Raw genomic sequence first — 24,249 nt, 5'->3', positions numbered from 1 at the left:
CATGGATCATATGTGATCTGGCCATACTCTAAGATATACGGTTCCGCAGGTGTCAATAGGAGCTGAAGCGCCGCACACAGTGTGTGCCTGCAAGGTTGGCTGCATCGGTACTTGTGAATGCCGCACGCCTCGACAGAGTCGCGTCTTTGTCTTCCCTGAAGGAAGGCAGCGGAGCAGTCAGCGCTAGCAGCGCCACTTAGCGGTTGGCGGTAGTCACTCCCTGCACTGTGCGCATATAACACAATCAAAAGCAAGCTTTTATTTCTAAGATTCCCTTCAGAGGATGGCGCCAACAGATGGATCCTCACTGCGATGCCTGGACGACGAATCTGGACTTGGAAGCCGCTGATGCCAAGTCGGATGAATCTGGATACTCGATGGCCAGGCGGCTGCATGAAATAACCAGTTATAGTTCTTGTGCTTGTACCGGGCCATTCGGTTAACGCAGCATCTTTAAAAATTTAGAGCATTTGTTAGGGTTTGTTCGCCAATGTAATTCTCGCTCTCGACTGCAACGTGGCTGCGCAAGTGTGTTTCACCTGAAATATCTTTAGATCAATAGTTAAGGCTCATAACTAAACTTGTTCTCGAAATGAATAGCTTCGAGAGAGAACAACTTCCTCCGTGACAATATCTTCAGAACCCGTTTCGGTGGTGCAGTGGTTAGGGAGGTCGACTGTTATGCCCGGATGCGGGATTGAATTCCGACCTCTGTGGCTGGCCGCTTTTCGGCGGAGGCGAAAAGCTAGGCGCCTGTGTGCTTTGCAATGTCAGCGCACGTTAGGAACCCTAGGTGGTCGAAATTTCTGGAACCTTTTATTTCGGCGTCTTTCATAGCCTGAGTCACTTTGGGACGTTAAACCCCCAAAACTAACAAACCAATATCTTCAGAGGGTTAATTACCGTTGAATACTTGCCGGGGTAGATAGTGTATATTTGATTGAAGAGATGTAGCGCCAAAACAGACCGCACATAGAAAGATAGACAGGACAAGCACAAATGACAACTGCTTATTAACAGCGAATGGATGTGAATAAGGCAAAATAACGGAGATGGAGAGGAGGAACCAAACGTGTCCGCTAGGGACATATTTATTAAAAAAACCCTTTCATTAATCAAAATGGTTAAGAGATAGGGTGGTTACACAATTACTACCGCTTCCGATAATATGACATGCCTCGAGCATTCGCGGATATTGTGGCAAATGGGATCCCGTGCCATTCTTCAAATCGCGTTTATGATCTGCTGGGCGGCTATAGTACATCGGCCGGCTGGCCGATGTATTATGACCGTAGTACATTTATTATTATGAATGTAATACATTTTCTTTCACATCAGAGATATCCGATGCACGCTTCGCTGATCTCGCATCAGTGACCAGTGATTTGTGCAGCGTTTGTGTCAGTGTTTTCGTTTTTTTTTTCATCTGCGTACCTGTTTGTTCATGTGACTTTCGGATATACGAGTGCGACAGCACACTACATAGTCAAAACTGCAAAAATCAAAAGTCAAAAAGCGAAAAATACTGCATACACTTTGTGCTTCGCTGCAACGTGCTTCAAATTATAAGCTACCTTATCGGTACAATGGAACACAACGGGTATACTTTTCTGTTTGATAACTTCGTCTTATTCTTGTTCCTTCTTTTCTCAACCTTTTCAGTTTGACTTCCGTGACTGTGCTTATAATTGAAGTCAGATAGACAGCCTGTTGCAACATCTGAAACTGCGCCTGAAAGCTTTCCTTCGGTTTATATGGCAGCCTGCCTCTTTAACTGAAGCTTCAAAGGTCATTTGAGCTATCGCGCGCTTAACAGTTTTCGTATGGGCAGACCTATAAGACAGTAAGTAATTCGTGTTTCCCGCGAGGGCAATACATCCAGCAAACGCTATCGTCAGTTAGGGTTATGCCAACACCTAAAAACTACAACCGCCTCCGGCAAGCTCGCGGGGGAAAACCAAACAGCTCAAAAGTATTTTAAAACCAGGTAAATCTTCTTCTATTGTTTGTGGACAAAACAAGGCTACCGATTTCTGTAGAATAACTGAAAAGATTTCAAATATGTAGAACTCTTCAGGACTTTAGCATCGTCAAAAGCTTCCGTCAATGCTCTGTCAAGTTTCAGAAAGATACATAACACAGGAGCCACATAAACCCATTACAAAATACCCCTCCCTTTTTTTTTTTTTTAAAGAAAACTGCTGTTGACATGAGGCAACAGTGCATAATAAGTAATACTCTAACAGCAGCATGAAACTGCCCACAGAAACACCATCTGAGTCCGGAGAGAAATGTTTCCATTTTGTTTTCAATCCAATTGCACCTGCGGTTAACTAATCACTCTGTGGAATTCAGTAGAATAAGCCGACAACGATAAGAGAAAACTGTAGCCTACAGACCTATTGCCACGCAAGAAGTCAACAACTTCAAGAGAGCTCCCTAAAAAAAAAGGATCATCAACTTCTATATCACTGAGGTGTCGTAATAGGTAACGACTTAGATTGCACTGCCAAGCACCTCTATTTGAAGGCTGAAGGATGCAAAAATCTTAATCAAGAGTAAGTGTAAGATAGCCCATGAACCGCTCGAATCATGTGATATCAAGGGAAACGTAGTGATTGTAGATATACAAATTTAACATCTTGACACGTCTGTTTAGATCTATCAGCACTTTCGCATAACGGCTATTTATACATGCTATATCAATTGTGATTGGTTCTCTTGACTTTTTTCCTAACAGCACCAAAAAAGGCCACATGTTATGCCACAATCACCATTTGAAACATAAACAGGTTAGAAATCATTTTCCGGAAATCTCCCCCGATGAAACTGAATACGATGGTGCTATGAAAAACAGCAGTGTACAGATGGACAAGATTTTACAGCTTTTACCTTTAATTAGCCCGTAATTCGGGTGACTAAGCAACTTCCTCGCAGCGGTGCATCGGAAGTAGCACTTGGCTTGCGATTACAGCCGCCAGCACGCTTAACAGGAACGCGCTAGCGTGTGGCCTGGATTGGATGCACACTACACTCAGCGCCTGCTGGGTCTGAGACAATGCTGTTCGATGTATTTGGAACCGCTGGCGGTAGCGGGTGACCTGTAGGCACGTTAGCATAAGTACGGACCAATCGGCCTGCGCTCAGTTGTACTAGTATTCGCCAGGCCACGCGGTCACTTTTTTTTGTGTTGTGCGTACTGGCTGCGGTAACTAAACAACGCCCATGCACGAAGCTCTGTTCGAACTTTATTTGGTTCCACTGCTGTGAATAGGCATGCTCCTTGTGGCAGAGCCATAGGGACGAGAAGAGCAGCGTTCTGAACACGTGAGCTCAAAACTCGCATCATCCGGAGTTTGATTAACGTAGCAGACCTGAGGGAACAGGGCGTATACTTTATCATGCCTCGAACTGAAAGCGGAGCTCCGAAAAGTGAATAGTAATCCTTGCCTCTTGAGGAATGAACGTCCACAATAAATGTCACCAAAGTCGAGTCGTGAGGGAAAGAACGAAATAATGGTTGAAAAAAAAAATTCCCCCAAGTGCAATGACCCTGCTTTAGTTTTGACTACGATTATTTAGAGCGCACTAATGTTGCATGAAGAGACAAGCGTCGTTTCGTGTTACTCATACATTGAAACGCAGGAGGCGCTGCGCCGAGTGTTATGTCTTCAGACGTATATGACACAGGAACTGATTTCTATAATCACGGGGCAGACCCGGAACTTGTTCTTTAAGTAAAATGGTGCCTCACCAACGTCGTCATCCTTAGCAGCAACAGCAGCTCTCCTTAGTTGCACTTGATGCGTAGAACGGAGCCTAAAACAAAAGTGATAAATGCAGCATTCGATATAAAGTCGATATGAGTCAATCCAGTTCGCTCCGTGGGAAACGCCTTGTGTGTATGTACGTTTAGACATCAAGTCTTGAGACGGGGCGTTAAAACAAAGCTATCTGCTTTGATATGGTCGGCTTGCTAAGAAACATTAGTAGCATTCTAAGAAATAGCCTGTTGCTTTCTTCAAACTCTTTGATGAAATATAATCAACGTGAATCATGTACGAGGTTTCCCAGTAGTACGAAACCAAGATTGAAAAATAATTCAGAGGTGTACTTAAATCTGCTTAGTTGCGGTAAACCATGTAAGTTCAGCCGCGCTATGGTGGATTCTCCTGAAACTAGGATAGTGGACCCCGTTCGCACTCCTGAAGATGGCGTATGTGTATAGCGTGTTTACTAAGGTGAAATAAAGGAGCGGCGCAGGCGAAACTTCATGCAGGCGACGATGTTGAATACACATAGTGTATTGCAGTTTTACACGAGGCGTGATCGGCTGCGGCGATAGCATAGTGGTCACGTGCCTAGGCCAGCACAGCCGATCTATTCGTTCTGCCGCGGTTCAGAGCTCCGCCACGGCAATGTTTTTTCTATATTGACAGGTCGCGCCAACATCCTCTGTCCACAATTTCTGCCCATAATAATTCCTCTCCACGCCACCTATGAGCCGAGAAATGGTTTACCATTGAAAGATGCAGTGTCCTAGCCTGGTAAAACCTACCTGGTAAAACCCAGAAGGCCTCCCGTACACCCATTGAAAGTTTGAGAATAGGTTGAGGACGTTTCGACCCCAATGCCTCTAATCATTCGCTTTACCAGGTGTGACTGCTCTCCCATCGAGCGCCAGCTATCCTGAGGGAAACTTCGGAGGGAACCAGCTACTAGATGGTTCGATTGGTCTTTCGCCCCTATACCCGGATCGGACGATCGATTTGCACGTCAGAATCGCTTCGGACCTCCACCAGAGTTTCCTCTGGCCTCGTCCTGCCCGGGCATAGACATAGTCCGCAGTGTTTCGGTCGTTCTTCAACGTTAAGTTATCAGTTAAGATCACTTAGCAAAATTTAAATTATTGGTTGGAGGAAGAAAGTGTACGTCGAAAATGTGTAGAATATTCGCACCAAACCACTATTTATGAAGCTTTATTTCCTAACCTTACGAGAACTGCTACGTGACCACTTATTACAAAGCGATAGGAGGGCAATATTATCTTTCTGAGGTGCTTTGGTGCGCTGAGTTAGCACTTTGGTAAAGTAGAAGCTCTTTATACCTCCAGTCACAATTAAGACCGGTAACAAAAGCTTTATGTAAACAATGGTGTAGTAAAAAAAATTGTGAGATGTTCTTCGAGGCAATTTAGAAGTGCTGAATTTACTCTTTTTTTCTCAAGATAATTATCGAAATGCTGCCTAAGCAGTTTTTAACACTTATTTACTTTGGGAGAAAATACTGGAGAGTAGACGACGGGAGGTTCAACAGACAATGGTCAGTTTAAAGGGGCTAGAACACTGTTATGTTTAGACACTTCTGTTACATTTAGCTGAATCACATGATAATTGTGGGATATGACCTCGTCATAACCCGTTTCCTTGTATATTATGCACGTTCTATGCAGGCTCACAAGCCCAGCTGGCATGAGCATTGGCAACAAGGGCCATCTGTCGGCCGCTAGAGAACAGAGAACCATGAATGCAGTCAGACACCGTGCGGACTTGTAAATAGTGACTACCTCCTGATCTTGCGCGCAGCGAAATATTACAAAGTCACAACAAACAACGAGGTGTACCGCACATTCCCGCACACTCACAGTTTCCGCGAAAATTTCGGAACTTCAGTTCATTGCGACACGTCCTGGGAGCCGCGTTAACAAAGAATGTGTCACGATTTTCTAGAGTTGAGCTAAAATTCAGCTAGAAACCCGAGCTAAATCTCGGAAATCTCTGCCTCCATACTTAAGAAGATAAAGATTTGAGACATACGGCTATAGCCTATAAAAATGTTGCTCATAAGACCAGTGATTTCACAAGGCAAGTAAAATATTCATATTTAGATGAACTCTGAAAACTAATTTCCATCAAAAATTGAAGAGAAACGTGCTCTCTAGACGAGTTAAACATGAGAACTATAGTGTCCGTGACGGGCGCACCTTCGACCCTCACTCTGACTGTGCAGAAAACAAACATTTGAAATCGGATGATGTAACTCCATACTAACTGCTGTGGACACTAGTTAAAAGAGGAGGATTCCTTTTAGTTCACTACTCTTGCTTTACTAAGCGCGCGCGCGTACACAACCACTTGATTGCGAGCACGTAAGCGTAACCCATTTAACGGTGGCGTTGTATTCAAGCGTCCTTCTGATATATGGAGAAGGTTGTGGATTGGAATCCAGAATCCTGCCTAGGACGAGGCTGTCAAACTGCGTACGAGCATCCTCCGCCAAAATGTTCGGATTAGTCCCGTGGCAACGCACATGCATTAAACATGAGCTAGCTTTGACGCACTACATATTATAGAGAGGTGCCGGTTGTCTTACGCGCCTTAGGGCCAGTATCAAACAGATGCCAATTCTGCGTTCAGGTAACACGGGCAAGATTCTTAGAGAAATGCCAATAGGTGATGTCGCATCAATCGAGGAATGCAAATGAAGCCTGAACGGACCAGGGCTTAAAGAGAACGAACAGTTTTATGCGGAAAAGAACAGAATTTACCCGGACGCCGCCTGACGGCGAAGGCCGCCGCCACGGCGGCCAGGCACAGAGCGGTCAGCGCAGGCACGGACCGGATGACCACGCCTGCGTGAAGGTGAAAGGGTCATTGTATTATTATTATTGCGGAAGCAATTCTTATCTCATGGGAGCCGTGCGCTGGATGCGTGACCACGGGATATGTACGTGTGTTAACGAAGATAACGATAACCAAGATATTAACAGACGCTGATAAATGATAATTTAATGAGTAATAGCAACAGTGTAAGGATTAATAGTGATATTGATAATAAGATATATAAAGCTGATAACAAACATAAACATCTGCCGTCATCAGATTAGATAGTGATAGCGGCAACTAAGCAGCCGGACTTGTGTTAACGAAGATAACGATAACCAAGCAATTAACAAAGGCTGAAAAATGATAATTATATGAGTCATAGCAACAATGTGTACGGATTAATAGTGATATTGATAATAAGATATATAAAACTGATAATACACATAAACATCTGCCGCCATCAGATTAGATAGTGATAGTGGCAACTAAGCAACCGGACTTGTGTTAACGAAGATAACGAGAACCAAGCAATTAACAAAGGCTGATAAATGATAATTAGATGAGTCATAGCAACAATGTGTACGGATTAATAGTGATATTGATAATAAGATATATAAAACTGATAACACACATAAACATCTGCCGCCATCAGGTTAGATAGTGATAGCGGCAATTAAGCAACCGGACTTGTGTTAACGAAGATAACGATAACCAAGCAATTAACAGAGGCTGATAAATGATAATTAGATGCGTCATAGTAACAATGTGTACGGATTAATAGTGATATTGATAACCAGATATATAAAACTGATAACACACAAAAACATCTGCCGTCATCAAATTAGATAGTGATAGCGGCAATTAAGCAACCGGACTTGTTGAAGAAACGAGCAACAATCTGGAAACACAGCTACTACGGAACTTGCAATGCTTTTACATTTCCGCACGGATTGAGGCCTAAGTGGACGCTTTTAATTTTTTTAAGTCTCCGTATTACTTTAGTTAGGAGAACTTTAACTTATCTTGAGGCACGCATTACAAAACACGCGGATGCCAGCGGCAAAGGACCGAAAAGGACATTAGTGACAGCGTACTTGTGTTTGGAGCAGGCGTACTGTTGGGCGACGGTGCATTGGTGGGCGCTTCAGTAAAGCGCAGGGGCAAGCTTTCTGCCTGTGTCTTGTGGATAGCCATGTCGGCGTTGCTCTCCTTCTTGTCGACGCAGTACACCGAGAACCACTGGAATTCGTTCCAATGATGGCCCTTGGGCAGCTCGACCATCACTTCAGCGTGGTCCATTTTCTCAAGTTTATCCTTCCTGTACGCGGGGGGCGATAATTTTTTTACACGTCAGTGCATAATGACATGTGTGCCCGGCGCATATGGGAACCTGGATGCAGCATGCACACATTTACAATATTTCAAATATCTGAAGCACCATAAGCAACAGTGAGCTCTTAGGTTATAGTATCTCCCGTTCACTGAGGGCTAGCAACTAACCGGAGAGGATTTTAATTTACTGTTAGTAATTCTGACCCGTACCGATTGGCTGACCATCAGAAATTGTCGTACAGTAAAGAAGACTGCTCGTTCGCTCTCGCACGTTCCTTGCAACTCTAGCAGCCGAGCCGCTTCTCACCAAGCACTTATGTAATTCTGTTACATCTTGAATGACTGTTGCTTAGCAGTCTTCAATGCTAGAAATGCTGAAAAAAAGCTAGAAATGCACTCATCGATTTCAGAACTTCATCTTCCCTGTTCCATCTGTAATCTCTCGTTTAATTCGATTTTTTTAGGCTTCTGTGATTTGTATGTGTGGTCCTTCACCGCAGCCTCAAACTACGGCGGCTATTCTGCAAACACACACCCACTTCTCATCCGCTCTGTGTGAGTCCCGTGTGATGTCATTCACCTCTTACTACTTCGTGCAACAATTGCAAGGGCATCAGAAGTGGCATCTCTAACGCGCGTTGATTTATTTCCTCGAGCTATGAAAATTCATATTTAATTTCTGCAATGCGCACTTTTGTTTCCCAGTTGAAAACAAACTATAGAACCATGTCAGAAATACGACAGAATATTCTGTACTTGTAACCTCACATGAATCTCTCTTTCTAGATGTCTTCCTGTAGCACGTTTCTATAATCTATACTTCTGCATTACGTTTTTATTAAAACTACACACATACTCTGATGTTGCAAGGAAAATAGTTGTCACAATAGGTTCACTATAGCAAACTGTAGAGCAATTCTTCTGTGGCAACAGAAATTTTACTGTAGTTATTTTAACTGGGTTCTTTTATTTAAAAAATGAAGGGAAAATATCACATTCAAAAGCGACATTCAGAGCCGCATTTGTATTTTAAATATTTTAAAAACAATTAGGAACCACGTCCTGCAAGTTTGGTGACAATTTGGGCAATTAAAAATCGAGCGAAAGGAATTGTTTTTCGTTTAAGGCTGGTGCGCCAAGTTTCGCAGGTAGTGAATCTCATAGCAGTTTTAAACCCGAAGAAGAGTGGGAAACATTTAAAAACCAAAGGCCACGAGCGAATCTCTTCCGTTTATCCTGTACGAGGCGATTACCTGCAGTGAAAATCCGAGTTGTCCACATTAAAAGGGGGCTGCAACATTAAGGCGTGACTGCAATCGAAGTGTTTGGATGACCAATCCGTCTCACTTTAAGTTTTAGTCTGCTGTGTGCAACTCTATCGAATGCTTTGCTGAAGTTGTGATATTGCATTAATCTGATCGTTCTTTTGAGGTACGACGCGAGTGACTTGGCTAATCTGGATTATTGCATAACTATTGAGTAGTCTTTTCTGAACCAGTGTCGAAATTTAAATTGGATTGAGTGTTCATCTAAATGTTCGATAATCTCATTGATAGTAATATGTTCCTTTATAACTTGCAACACGATGATATTACCGATACTGAACGGCAGCACTGGTAATTAAGCGCGATCACCTATTTTGTGTGCTGGCAGAACGACAGCTAACTTCTGGTCACTCCACAATTTTTCATTATGGACATTAGAAGGGCGTTTTTTTTTTCTCCTGACACATGCCTATAAACTAAAACCAAGAGATGTTATGACGTCGGATAGTGTTTCACTTTCGAGAGCTTGCAAAGTATACACGGGCGTAATACACGTGAAATAGTGAGGGATTAAGGGTCTCTAACCGCCTCCCTTTTTAGTGCACATATTAACCGCACCTTGATAAGAAGGATGAAAGCGAACATAATGAGGAGAGAAGAGTCATGTAATTGAGGGCTCATGACCAACCTTGTTAACATGCGGTTCATTAAACTGCGTTGATGTCGTTGATGTCCTACAACAAATAGGCGCCCTTAGCACTTAGCTTGTATCGAAACGCGGCTACCGCTCCCGGGATTCGAATTCATGACCTCGAGTTGAGGTGATTAACGCCGGGAACACTGTTGTTCTACCGACCGTGTACTACAGTGCAGTCCCTTTATAACAATATAGAGAAAACCTCAAAATCCGATCGTTATAACCGATTATCGTTACATTTGGACCGGCGAAAAAAAAAGTAAAATGAGAAGAAAAAAAAAGGCACTCCCACGTATTTTCCCATGCTGTAGGCTTGCCTACTTACTAGCGATGAGTAAATCGGGTTGAACAATGCTAATCATCGCAAAGAGCACTTAACACTTTATTACAACTCGCGCTCGCTTTAGCAGCATCTGAAGCTTGACAATCGCTGTGAGCATCACTCCCAGTAGCGTGTACGCTGGCGGCAGTCCTTTTTGCGTGCACGAAACCAATTAGCGGCTGGATGAACTGAAGGACATTCCCAGCCTTGATTATTGTTGAAATCGTAAAGTGCAAATGTCCGTATTTTTTCATGAGGCTTCCAACCTTGAAAAACCCTGCCAAATATCCCGATAACTCTGCCGTTTCATCTCGTGAGCTATCACGCCGTCCGTCTGTGGTGGTCGCCATCTTCCACGGACGCGTAATCGGTGATGGCGATGACGATACGGTCGCAGCAACACCCTTTGGATTGGATTGGTACTGAGGCTTCCCTTTTTTACCAAGTGGACCAGAAAGGTGGACCCTTTGCGCGGCTGCGATTGCGATGATGATAGTGCTCATTTTATTCCGTTTTCGTCGCATATCACCGTTTGCCGCATATGCCGAGTTTTCACGTCATTGTCTTCTAAATATTTTATCATTTATTGAATATTCAGTCAAAATCTTATGGTAAACACCTACTGGGAGGCGATAAATCTATCGTTGTATCCGATGTATCGCCGATAATCGATCATTATATCTGGTTTATTTTTACATAGGCGCAATGGGAAAAATGATAAATCACAAGAATTTAATGGCTATAAGCGATATATCGTTATATTTGGCATCGTTATAAGTGGACTGCACTTATGTATGCCGGCAGCCTTCCCAGCCATCTGCAGCTGTACTCACTTCTGGTCGCCGTAGGTGAGATACATCAGTTCGTCAACCTTGGGTTGGGGATTCGGGGCCGCCACGAATTTCGCCGCTGTGAAAACATTGCACGAGTTTAAACGAATTCGGTTCATTTTTTGTATGATGAATTGTTTCCTATGGTTATCCGTATATTTCACTGCGCTTCCTGTATGGACAACATGAAAACCATGTGAATGTACGGAGTTCAGAAGGAGAATACATGATACACACTCGCAAACGTCTGAATTCTTACGGACTCTGCGAGACGCCGTAAGTTCCATGCGAAATATATGTAGGATTCACTAATCAAATTATACGAAAACCTGTGTAAAAAGAAATAAAAAAAAAGAATTAATTTTCGTATATTTTGCCTGTCTGCGGAACCTGTGCCATCCAGGCGGCGTTAGTTTCATTCATCATCATCATCATCATCATCATCATCATCCTGACTATATCCACTGCAGGGCGAAGGCCTCTCCCATATTTCTACAGTTTCATTGCCCCGCCTAAAATTGTTCTTCCTAGGCCCGTTAGGACACGACAAAGGCGCGACCCAATTCAGAAAAATTACAATGGCATGCTTCGCTGGCTACATTCCACGTTAGGTACTGCTGATTTGGAGTTGCTGTACTGGAGGCAAAATTCCGTTCTTTCAACGGTAAGGTCCCGCAACTTCTTTCTCCTGACTGGTTGCCTCCGATCGAGTTAAATGGCGATTGTTGCAGATAGGTGTCTCTGAACGCAACCTAAAGGTAGCATACACTCACTAAGACAGGAAATTATTACGGTGAAGGTATTTGTATAGTGTAACCGTTGCCATACCATCACCTCCTGGCTTTGTTCACGGCTGGTTTTGCGGCTATTAAGAATGCAAAGCATCACATAATGAAATCTAAGGTGAAAAACACCCCAAGAAAGATGTTAGTAATTTATTTGAATGTTGTGAATTGCAAAACAAATTCTGAAAAAAATTGAGCTCAGGGGATCCGAACCGATGATCCAATGCTAAGATAAGTAGTGTTAATCTGTTGAGCCAAAACACGACAGGAATGACAGGGTTTATATGCGCTCTTATTCGTTTTGACTATAGTTCCGCTATTTGTTGCCAGGTGACGCTGATTAGAGACTGGAATCCAACTCCATCGTTGAGAGACTGGAATAACGCTTACTGGAGGGCTCCGAAATTAGCGTCAAAGTAGCGCGGACGTCGATATAGCCACGGGGACGTGCAAACAACGCAGACGCTATTGTCGGCATTGTCACCAATACGTGACAGTAATCTCGCAGTCTTAGTTTTGTTTGGTTTCTCAGGTTTAACGTCCCAAAGCAACTCAGGCTATGAGAGACGCCGTAGTGGAGGACTCCGGAAATTTCGACCACCTGGGGTTCTTTAACATGCGCTGACATCGCACAGCACACGAGCACCTTGCTTTTCGCCTCCATCGAAAAGCGGCTGCTGAGGCCAGGATTCGATCCCGCATCCTTGGGAACAGCAGTCTCACGTGATGGCTGTCTGACACAGATGTTCCAGCTAGTTAAGTGGGCGTATTCACAGTTCCAGCAGCATGCAGGGACGCAACAGCGTGGCCACTGCAGGATCATGTGATATTCTTTTGGGTGATGAGAAGAAACTGTTCCGCAAATAATGCACAAGGAGACTGCATCATATATATAGATGTAGACGAGACACAATTACGGAAACACACAGAGCGCTTGGTACGTCCGCTCGTACTTTGCCTGCATCCGAAGTCGTTTCAGCCCTTCAATCACATCATGCCGCAGCACAACTAGGTCTTCCCACCTTCTTTCAATAAAACTTTGTCAGCATTACCCAGAGGTCAATGAGAATATGAAATTTCTGGAATATGACATATATAGGCAGCTAAGCCACAGAGGCGGGAGCTCCTATCTGTGCTGACATCATCAAGACCTGTGTTGTGCAAACCCATAATTGTGTCCTGTCTCGGGTAGTGGGACAGCACGGTAGTAGCTATCACTGTATCGATTTGTAATTTCATCAATTATGCATTGCATCTACCGCAGGTACCCTTAAGGGATGCACTAACGTCTGTTTTCGTTGGGTGTTACGCGGGAAATAAGATGCTAGTGCAATCATGCTCCAAAGCTGTGGCGTCACTCACAGGGACATTGGGCGTCGTGCGTGAACCCCTTGAGTACAATAGTGCCGCTGTCCTTGAGCATCACCTCGGTGGCCGTCGTGCCCTTCTGATTATCTTTCAGCTGGCCTAGGCTCAGCTCCTTCGGCAGCTCGAAGTCGGCTGGTATCTTCACGTGCCCGAAGTCGGCCTGCGTGGCGAATAATCGTCATGGTCACCGTCTTTAGGCAGGCTGCGAGTCCAAAACAGGACAAATGATTGTCCCATTGATCACTTCCAGTCATGATGGCAGAAATAGAATTCCGTCGTGCTTACTAAGAAATGCATATGGTGGGCGCTGCGGAATCTCTATCTCGTAAACCATACACACATTCAACTTAATGTTTTCCCAAAAAAGTTGAACTTACGTGCAATGTACAAGCTCTATGAATGGTGAATAGAAGCACATTACTATTGTCCTTTCGACAGTTTTTCTTGTCATAGAACGGATGTTTTTTGAGAATTTCCACAATTAAAAAGAAAAAAAAAACGCTACTGCCTTTAGATTTCTTTTATCCTTGCGGCTATATTGAGGGCTACGACGGACAACATGTAAGAGGATAAAATGCTTCAAATATTACTTTGCTAAGTAGCCGGATGCTTCAATGAACATTTTAAATTTTTATCTTGGGGGTCGGTTCTATTCGCAGTACTGGAGCTCGTCCTTCAGAATAGTATAGCCCCAAAAAGGATTAATTAAATATTGTATCGGCGTTGCAAGGCTAAAGGATGTCAGCCTTATAGAAGGCTTCACATATTACCATATTAACTCCGCGGTTGGATACGAATGCGGTGGCTATCAAGGAGGCACGGTGGAAGCAAATTCACAACAAACCACCGCACACACGTTTGGCTCTTAGGTGATGCCGGCTGACTCACGACATTCCTGGGTAGAATGATCTACGTCACACGCGCTATAATATTGTACGTGTGATGCTGCCTATCAAACTGTCATTTATGGGCCTTGTAACGCGCGCTGCATTTTTTCCCAAGGTTTTTTCTCTCACCTATACTATTTCGAGGATGATCTCCAATTTTGCAAAAAAGAACATACCGCTTAAAATGAAATATAAAAGGTTAATTACGTATATAGTTATTGCGCGAACTCATGGCGGTCCTAGAAGAAACATTTACTGAGCCAGCATTTCGACCAGAAGCCGGTCTTCACCAGGACTGAAAATGGAGAGCTGCAAATGATATATGTAGCACGATAATGATGGGCACATTCAGACGAAGGACATCGCGTTCTGCGGTGAAGTGCCCCTTACGTTGAACTTCTTGCAGTAGATTCCCAAAGAGCGGTACTCGGAGATCTTCTTGGGAAGCGTGAGGTGCACTTGCGCATTGTTGTACGCCTTCAGGATCTCGGTGCTGCAGGGTTAAAAGAGGCGGAAGACGTCTTACTGTTGTTGCACTTTCAAGATGATCCTTAATTTTGATCTAAGGACTAGTCTCCCCGTGTTCCGTGCAGTGGGACTGTTTTATTACATGATATTCGTGAAATACATCCAGAAACGCAGCTCCCCCGCGGTGATGTACTCCTGTGCATAAAAGGAGGTATCAAATTCAATTCTCATTGCCTTAAAGAAAGGTCTCCATTTTCAGATGGGTTTTCTGCCGGCCCCCGGCCTATATAGGTAGCCCAGCTGCGCGTGTGAGTTGTCCATGCTTGCACTGCGGTTGCAGTTGAATCTTCTCATTTGAACACCGAAGAGCGTAGTGCTAGAAAGCATATGAATTTACCCCAAAGGGAAAGAGCGTGCGTTCCATGTAAGGTTTGTTTGAGGAGGTGGCAAATAGCGTGATTCGAAGGCAGTGAGTTGTGAAAGCCATGTTCAAATAATCGCGTACTAGCTGATATGAGATCACAAATTTCTTCCATCTAGACGTTGCTCAAGCTTTGAGCCCAGGTTTTGAGCCAGTGACGAGAAATTATTTCAATAGTGTATGTTCTGACGACTCCGCTTCGTTAAAGGCGGTGGTTGCGAGAAGAAGGCAAAAAAAAAAAAAACATATATGAGAAGGAATACGCATTACAGATGGGACTATTTTCCTCGATAGCACAATAGACTTGTTCAGCAGAAAAGCTGTCGGCGTACCGCATAGAACCATAACCTAGAAAGGCGCCGAAAACAAACGTAATTCGATAAAACAAATCATGCTGCCATGGCGTTCGAATCGGGCCCCGCCGCGGTGGTGCAGTGGTTAAAATGCCGGACTGCTGTGCCGGAGTAGTCGAGTTCAATCTCGACTGTCGGCGGCTGCGTTTTGATGGAGGCGAAGAGACAGAGAGAGGGAACTTTTATTTGTCCAACAGAGTGACTATCCCGCTATGCAGGGGTTAGACCCGGAAGATGGGACTGTCGCCTTAGTAGCAGGCCGGCAGTTCTTGGACTCCGGCGGCATCTTTAGCCAATCGAACAATTTCTCTTTGGGCTCTTGAATATGAGCTTCGGAGAAGGGTCTCCCAGGTGTCTTTAGTTATATTTTTAACCCTGCCTGGTGACTTCGCACATTCCCATATTATGTGATCTAGTGATTCCCTTTCCTTACATAATGAACATAGGTCTGATCGTATTTCCGGGCATATATGGTTGACTAGAACTGGGTTCGGGTATGTATTTGTCTGTAGCTTTCTCCATGCTATTGCTTCCTCTTTGCCTAATGTGGGGTCTGGTGGTGGTAGGGCCTTCCTGCTCAGTCTGTAATGCGTTGTTATTTCGCTGTAGTTAATCAGGTCCTGTTGTTTGCATTGCTCCAGTGGCTCTCTTCCAGCCCGGTGTGTGAGATCTCGGGCTGGCTTGCGTGCCGCCTCATTTCCGGGCAGGCCTGCGTGGGCTGGCGTCCAAACAAGGGTGACGTCTCTTTTTATTGGTTTTTGATCGACGATTCTACACGCGGTCGTCGCTATGACTCCTGCGGTGTAGCTCCTGATTGAGCTTTTGCTGTCAATGACTATGTAGAGTGCTTCAAGTCACTTTGTGTCACGAGAATGATGAAAAATTCAATATGGCTGACGAGAATATATAAAACGGTCGGTTGGTACGGTGCGGTGTTGAAGAAGAGACAGACCGCACCGCACGACCCTTTCCTTTCGGGACGTTCAATGTGGATGCTCTTTTATTAGCATGGCAACACCTGTGCATTAGAAGATAGGGCGCCGCCTAATGCAATTGAGGAAGAAATAGATTTGAGGAGATCTCCGGCTCTGAATTCTTCTCAATGACTTTATTACAAAGCTGTTCAATTTAAAATACTGTGTAGTTGTTTTAAGCAACACCGGAGTGATATTGTCAATGAAACTAGTCGTAAAAAAAGCACTGCAAAATATAAACAGGTCGTAGAAATATTACGTTATGCATCCACACACGCTTGTTCTTGGGGACAGGAAACGGGCCTTAACCAACTGCTTCATCTTGATAAATTACGGCAAAAGTTTGCGTCCGTTGAGCGGCTTGGTGGCGGATGTGATTTCAAAACACGTCAGTATAACTTTAGGAATGAAAGAATATGCCATGACACCCGAGATAACTAGGCTGATGTCACTAGCAGTATAGCTATAAGTGATTTGTTGACTTTTCATAAAAATATTATATCTGGCTTTTGCCCTTCCGAACAGACGACAATGCTGCACCTCTATATCCATTTCATGAATACTCTCTATGACTATCGTAACATGTTCATAGTCTGGTTGCTCCCACTGCTGACACGCTACAGGAATCAGTTCCACAGAGCCTGAAAAATACCAGAGTGCACATAGTAAGATAGTGATACGAACCCGCCGTTTTCATCAGGCAGCTGATCGCCTTTGTTGTCAAGTCCCTTGTCGCCCTGAGACACCCAGAAATGCGCCGCTGAAGAAAGATAGATCATCATCATCAACATTTATTAACCCTTAAAGGTCCCGTTCGGGACAATACATAAGAGGGGGGTGGTACAGGGTTGATCAGCAGTCATACATGAACGTAAATATAAAAGTAATATAGAAATATAAAAAATTATAGAAAAACACAAGATAAAAACAGAAAATAGAAACAGCTGGTAATCAAGTCATGGCAGAGTGGCAAAAATATAAAACAAAAGCAGATTACAGCTATGGAAGTAAAACCGGCTGGTCAGTTTGCAGGGCTTGGTAGCTGACATAAGGTACAAGAAGATTATTTTTCATTGAGATATTCGATTAGGAGCTGTCTGAATCTAGAAGGATTAGCCTCAATGACAATGTGTTTGAGGAGGTTATTCCAGCTTTCTATCGCACTGGGAAGGAAGGATTTATTGAAAGAATTGGTGGAGCCGTGCAAACGTTGTATGCTTAAAGAGTTAAATAAACGGCGAGATGATCGTTCCGGAGCTCGTAGAAGGTTTTCTCAAAGTGCTGGAAAGTTAAAGTACAGTTTGTGAAAACTGAGGAATATTGAGGAATAATGAGGAGTATTGTACAGGCAGTCTTCACTATCGTGTTTTACACAGTACAGAAAGTAACACATTGCAGCTACAATTGTCACAACAATTGTTGCAATTGTTACAATTTAACTGACTACACTAGCCGATTGAGGCAAAATATATGTAAGTGAACAGTTAGAGAAAAGTAATCCACTACACTATTGCGTTATTTTCACTCAACGTTTGCCGAGTTAACTCTCGGGCTATACCGAACTAATGCACCTTGCTTGAAATTTTGCTACTCCCTGTTATTTTTCAAAAGTATTTCATTTAGATGTTTTCGCTAATTACAGCAGCTTCACTCAGCAATCGCTACGTGTATATGATCGAGGGAAGTCCAGTATCATAACTAATCAACACGTTTCGCACCAGCTCTCAGCTGCGCAGTGCTCAAATACTATTTCTTAACGTGTGCATCGGTCAACGTGCTCCCAACATGCCCATGAGATTGCACTGTTCTAGAAGTGGTAGCCTCAAACACGATATTTTTTTTCTACTAATTTTCGCTAATGAGCCGGACGTACAGAGGGTAATGTGAGTTTTTGTTTACGAGTTTATTCTGCTGTCGAGCCGAGCCGGCGGTTAACAGGTTATCTTGAGATCCTTACAGCAGGCCAACGACAAACAGCCGTCAAGAGAGAAGGTCGTTCATAAAGCGCGTTTCCCTCGAGACCGGCCATGGACGTGTGCGCCAAGTCGTCAGTCGCTGCGTGCGTGCGGCGAGTGGCGATGTGTATTGCCGTCAGCGGAACTCGCTATCCCGTAATTTACTCCGCCGGGATGGTGCAGTGGTTACGGCACTCGACTACTGTTCCCAAGGACGCGGGATCGAATCCCGGCCTCGGCGGCCGCTTTTCGATGGAGGCGAAAAGCTAGGCGCCCGTGTGCTGTGCGATGTCAGTGCACGTTAAAGAACCCCAGGTGGTCGAAATTTCCGCAGTCCTTCACTACGGCGTCTCGCATAGCCTGAGTTGTTTTGGGACGTTAAACCCCACAAACCAAACCAAACCAAACCTATCTCGCAATTTCTCTGATTGGCCCCTTGCTGCTTTCGCCTGATACTGCTGCCGCGCTGACCCAGTTCTTAGGCGGTGCGGATTGGGCGATATTATTTTTGTTTCGTTTTCTTTTCCCCCACTGCTATATGTAACGCTGACCCCACCAGCGATACTGCAGTGGTGCGAGGAATAGACTCTAACTAGACTCAGCTGTATTCTGTCATGCTAACCAAACCAGTGTTGAAGGATCAAGTGGATCCGAAATGGAAAACGGAACGTTAGAAAATAGGACGGCTAACCACGTAGCAGGGTGGAGGTTGCATAAATAAACATTTGTTACGCCGTGGCCGATACCGACATTCGTTATGTTCTTCGTTGGCCACCGAGCAAACTTGCTGCTGCAGCAACTGCTGAGTTTTCAGTTTTGCATGCGCAGGTTAGCCCTAGAAAGAGTTCGAATTCAAGGCCAGTGCTTAGCATGCCTTTAGCCAGCACCTGTATCGTCACCTTAGGCACATGACAGAGTAAGAATTGATTCAGTGCTTACTACCGCTTCTAATTTATATTGCGGCTACCGGCAGTAAATACAGAGGTTAAGGAGCCCGTGATATTTATCGGTGCTTGGCCGCATGCCGACATAATTCTTGCTACTTCTAAAACCAATAGCACAGCCATCTTGACGTGGGTCATTTAGTGAGTCCTGCATCAGTTCCTATTCGTAGAGAAGCTTAAGACATTGCTCCCACTTTTAGGTCCCGTTGAAAACTGGCACTGACTGTGTATTTCGTTTGTGCTGCTTCAGTCCGTGTGATTTCTGCGCTATAAACGACAATGTATGCTAAACGAAGAGTTGTTTTGCTAATATACCAGTCCGGCTAATATACTTACAGGCGTCACATGGTTATCTTATGAGGGTTGCTCAGCGTTTATGTGTGTTTTGTTAGTTCCCACAATAATTTTATAGCAGTGCAGAACCTGCATAGGAGTAATGCGAAAAACTGAGGGTTATTACTGAAGAGGCGACACTAGATGCATAGTAATTTTTGTTTGCTGATGCTCCAACTGATTGGTCGAGCGCCCATATATTATTGCTTGTGTATTCATACAAGCGAACGGACGTATGTGGTGTGAAATCATTTCACACCACATACATGTGATAGCAGTTGGCAACTGCTATCACATGGACGAGCCTGTACGTCAGCGTGTCGCTTTGAGGGCCGTTTGCGAATGCCCCGTACTTATCTCAACGGGTAAATGAATAGAAATTTGGGGCCCTATTTGCAAATGATTAATTTCGCTTCTTTGTTTAATCAGGATCTCAGCCATACAACTAGTCAGAGATGGCTCCGGTGCACGTGGCGGAAACCCACTTATGATGTCAATTCCGAATCATAGGCGCCCCATGCCGGATATGTGAACTTGGGCGGACAGCGATGAATGATGTTGCTTGATGACTCATGTTTTACGCCTAGCTGAAAAACTTTATCGGTGCAATTTCGGATAAGACAAATATTTTCCCCAGTGGCTGTGCAATCACTTTGGCAGCATGGTCCGTGTAGCACGACCAGACCGGATGGGGTGTTGATAGGATAGCTAGCAGTGGCGTTGCGTTCATACTGTCTTGCTTGAGATAAGTCATTTTTTACCCCACCTGTTATCACGTTCTTCCAGATGGACCTAGTGTCAACGTTAGGTGAAAAGAGAATAGGAAATTATTAAATACATCCTTAATTTCATAATAGATGCATCCTAATACTCTGGTCGCCACAAAGGCATGGAATACGTTTCGGTGCACACGCCCTTACGAAAAGGAACTTTCAACGCACCAGGACCCTTGCCGTCGTAGTTGAAGCCCGTGATGACGACGGTAGTGTCGCTCGCCGCGTGCGCTGTTCCGCTGACGCCGTGATCGTAAGTCGTGACTGCGCCGATGAACTTTCCGAAGTACGCGCCGGCGATGCCTGGAAAATGAAGTCAGTTCATACCGCATAAGAACCGTCCGAATGGTCACAATTGCGGCACCTGGATCGGATGCGAAAGCGTTCGTGGGCTAAGAGAACAGTAGCCGTTAACGGCCTCAGGCGACAGCAATGGGAGTCCTCCACAAATGGGGCCATTACTCCCCGAAAACTTTCCGTGGCGGGTCAGAACACCATATTACGTAAAGCACTGATCTCGTTTTGATGAAACGCCGCCGCCGTGCCCTAGTTTGCTTTGAGAGGGAGCTTTCAAGGAGGAGTCAAATCCTGCAAGGGAAAGCATTTGGGTGGCGCCGACTCCTCTATGCGGCGGCCAACAGTATTGATCTGATACGTCTTTTCCTAGATAGATGGCGCAAGTGCAGACTGCTGAGCGTCTAAAATCGAAAAAGAAATGCTATAAACTAATGGACGCCTTGCATATAATTAATGCAGTTTGGTTTCGTTTGGTTTGGTACAGGTGGTTTAACCGCCCAAAGCGATTCAGGCTATAAAAGACGTCCACTCTGGAAATTTTGAACACCTGAGGTCCCTTAACGATAATTTATGTAGTGTTGGTTTATTGATTCGGAGGTGGTTGATAGTGTGATCGGTGTATTGATTAATTATTGAGCAGTGACTGGTGACTAGAGTGGAAGGATTCTTAGGCTGTTGTCGTGACGCTGGGACTAAGTCGACCCGGCCTTCACTTGGTAGCGTGCAGAGACTCCGGGTTCATGAAGGATTGAACCTTCGAAGTTGGTAAAATATATACAAGCAGGTTTAATGGCGCTTTGAGAAAACTTATTGATGAAGACAGCGTGATGTAGGCAAGTAATTTAGTGCGTGTGCCACTGAGTTTGAAAACTTGTGATGGAACTTTGGCTAGTGAGTGTGCGGCATCGTCATCTGACATTGTACCAGATACGTGCAATAGTGTAGTGGCTTTCGTTTGGAGGTGTGTCTTCTCATGATAGCGGTACTCGACTGCCGGTGAGACTTCGTTAAGACAGACGCCGAGAATCCTGGCGGGAAAGGACGCTATGTATCGGGTGGCAGGATGGTTGAAACGATGGCAGGATTCTGAGCTGCGAGAATTACAAGTGGGGCAATGAATGCGGATACTTTCGCGTCTGCACTAAAGACGAACGTTAATGTTAATTGTTTTATTCGAGTTATAGACCTCTAACTTTTTAAAAACAGGAGATGCGGAACTCTTACGTCGACTTAGATTCGAGGATTTCTCGTCGCATCATAAACAGGCAGCGTAAAAGCACAAAGTACTCGAGGTAACTCCAACTTCAAGCTTACGTGGCTACGGGGTGTTGCTAGCTAGATCGCTGAAACCTGGGAAGACATTCATGGAAGGCTTGGGTGCGCGCTCTCTCCCAAAGTGCAGCATCTACAATGTACTTCATGGCACAGATTATGGTGCAATGTGCGAGGTGAGCAGTGACAAGGCGGTCACCGATGACAACGACCAATGAGCGGGAGCAGGCTCGTACGAATAAATGTCATCAGCTAGCTATACCACATTACGTGAAAGATCATCTGCATGGACGTAAAGTCCCGCAGTATCCATGCCATATCCATGCCATGCCAGCTTGGCCTAAGGGTACAAAGGCCACCGAGTTGACGGCTCCCCAGCATGACCATGTCACGTGGTATTGTTACGTCATACAACCCGCCTGCCAATATAGGCCGGAAATGTCACTTACCAGAAGAAAGCTTGTGATTGTTCAGTCACATCAGCGAGAACACTGGCGGCGAATTTTTTTGAAGAACGAGACCATGAACACTTTCGCGTTAAATGATTAAAAAATTGAAAACTTCCAATCTTTACTGGGAGCAACATTCGGCCGAGTTCCATTAAGTGTCTCTTTAAAATAAGTCAAGGCCATCCTGCACAGTTATGGACAAACGTGCTGTGAAATTGTCAGCATACACATAAACCTCCCATAGAATTTGTTTCTTGAAACAAAGCTGATTTGTGGGATACCGTCTGCCGCGTTATTGAAATAATGAATATATTAGTGACAACGAGATCACTTCGCTAGCGGGTAGAGCTCTCTACGAAAGGTTCGAATTTTCGATCTCGAATTGTAATTCGCAAGGGCAGAAACTGAAACCCATGAGGCGATTTGCATACACAAATTTTCATCAAAGACGTGCCAGGGAGCGACTGAGGTACTCGGTGCAGCTGCCGCGATGGACGAATACATGAATTAGCACATGGTGGTTAAGGAGCCTTCAGCCTGGTTAAGAGATAACTCAAAAAAGGGAACGCACCGCGTGGGGCAACGCTGACCAGGAATACCACGCTGATCATCCGGGCAGCCATGGCGTGTCGCTCTCTCGGCGAAGACCGGCGGACGCTCTGCGAGGAACACAATTGCAGTTATTGCTGCCTCTAACCTGAGCTTAAGTGGTACGCGTCCAAAGAGAAGACGTCGGGACGCTCTTCTTCTTCTTCTGCCTTGATATTTGGCACATACTCACGAAGGGGGAGTGGCCAGGGTTCAGTGTGGACTGCCAAACGTCCTACACAAACTGAATTAGTGCATTAAAGTAATTGACAACTAAACAAAAACATAAGATTTAAGATCACAAAACTGATTGAAAAAAAAAAAAGCAAAATATTTGAAATTTTGTTGTTGTTGTTGTTGTTCTTCTTCTCCCTCGTTATAATGGCACATACCCACAGTGGGGGATTGGCCGGAATTCGTTGTAGGTGACATAATATAATTGATAATGTCGATTTGACTGTATGATAGATAACCTAATAATTAGGAGTTAGTGTTGCTGAAATAATTTGAAATTTTGAGGCGAATAGAAAACAATGAAAATAGAACAATAAAAACGGAAAAAAAGATAAAAAAAGGCACGCTTTTCTTCTTATCTTCACCGTCGACAAGGCATAACCTACAGTGCACGATTGGCCAGAGATTAGTGACGGCATAAGAAATAAATAATTGATCTTGACTTATGCAGTACCATACTCACCTTAATATTTGGTTAATAATTATGCAGTACTCACCTTAATATTTGGTTGGCGCCGATTTCTCCATGGTGGTGACAATAAGAACTGTTCTGATACGTCTTTTTTTGGATAGATGGCGCTAGTGAAAACTGCGCGTCTAGAGTAGAAAAATATGTCGCAAATGATGAACGGCTTGTGGGAGTGTATATGATCTTTGTTTTGTTGGTTCATTGGCTGGGCGATGGTTGCTAGTGTTAGCGGATACTCACTGATGGGTAAAACTGTTTTATTGAGTGTCGGGAGAGTTTTGAAGAATATTCAAACGCGTCTCGGCACAATGGGCTCTCGTAAGAGGGAGACCACCTTGCAATTGTAAGGGGCGGCCCCTTAAGGACCGCCCCTCCCTGTGTGTGTATATATATATATATATATATATATATATATATATATATATATATATATATATATATATATATATTATATATATATATATATATATATATAACATATATATATATATATATATATATATATATATATATATATATATATATAATGTTTTTCATCATCATCATTGGCACACCGATGCGTCTGTTTGTTGCCTATCTCTCTCTCGACTCCCCGCCGCCGCTCGTCTTGCTCTTCTCCCTTCTATCC

At 44.2% G+C, this 24,249-nt stretch overlaps 1 protein-coding gene across 1 annotated transcript; it reads right to left on the bottom strand.

Annotated features, from left to right (window-relative positions):
- Nucleotides 1-276: 276 nt before the first annotated feature.
- On the bottom strand, nucleotides 277-22,953 carry LOC146176078 (protein Skeletor, isoforms B/C-like). Its single transcript, XM_084581255.1, has 9 exons — nucleotides 22,902-22,953; nucleotides 20,481-20,615; nucleotides 16,992-17,067; nucleotides 14,482-14,584; nucleotides 13,199-13,364; nucleotides 11,055-11,130; nucleotides 7,700-7,923; nucleotides 6,548-6,631; nucleotides 277-389 (listed from the first exon to the last, which is right to left on the bottom strand). The coding sequence occupies exons 1-9, from the start codon at nucleotides 22,951-22,953 to the stop codon at nucleotides 277-279; spliced, it is 1,029 nt and encodes a 342-aa protein (XP_084437381.1).
- Between the last annotated feature and the right edge of the window lie 1,296 nt (nucleotides 22,954-24,249).

The sequence above is a fragment of the Amblyomma maculatum genome, chromosome 10 (assembly GCF_055883805.1).
Source record: "Amblyomma maculatum isolate TAMU_Amacu chromosome 10, ASM5588380v1, whole genome shotgun sequence".
NCBI lineage: Eukaryota > Metazoa > Arthropoda > Arachnida > Ixodida > Ixodidae > Amblyomma > Amblyomma maculatum.
The sequence above is the reverse complement of the archived record's forward strand: the minus strand, read 5'-3'. Positions and strand labels throughout refer to the sequence as shown.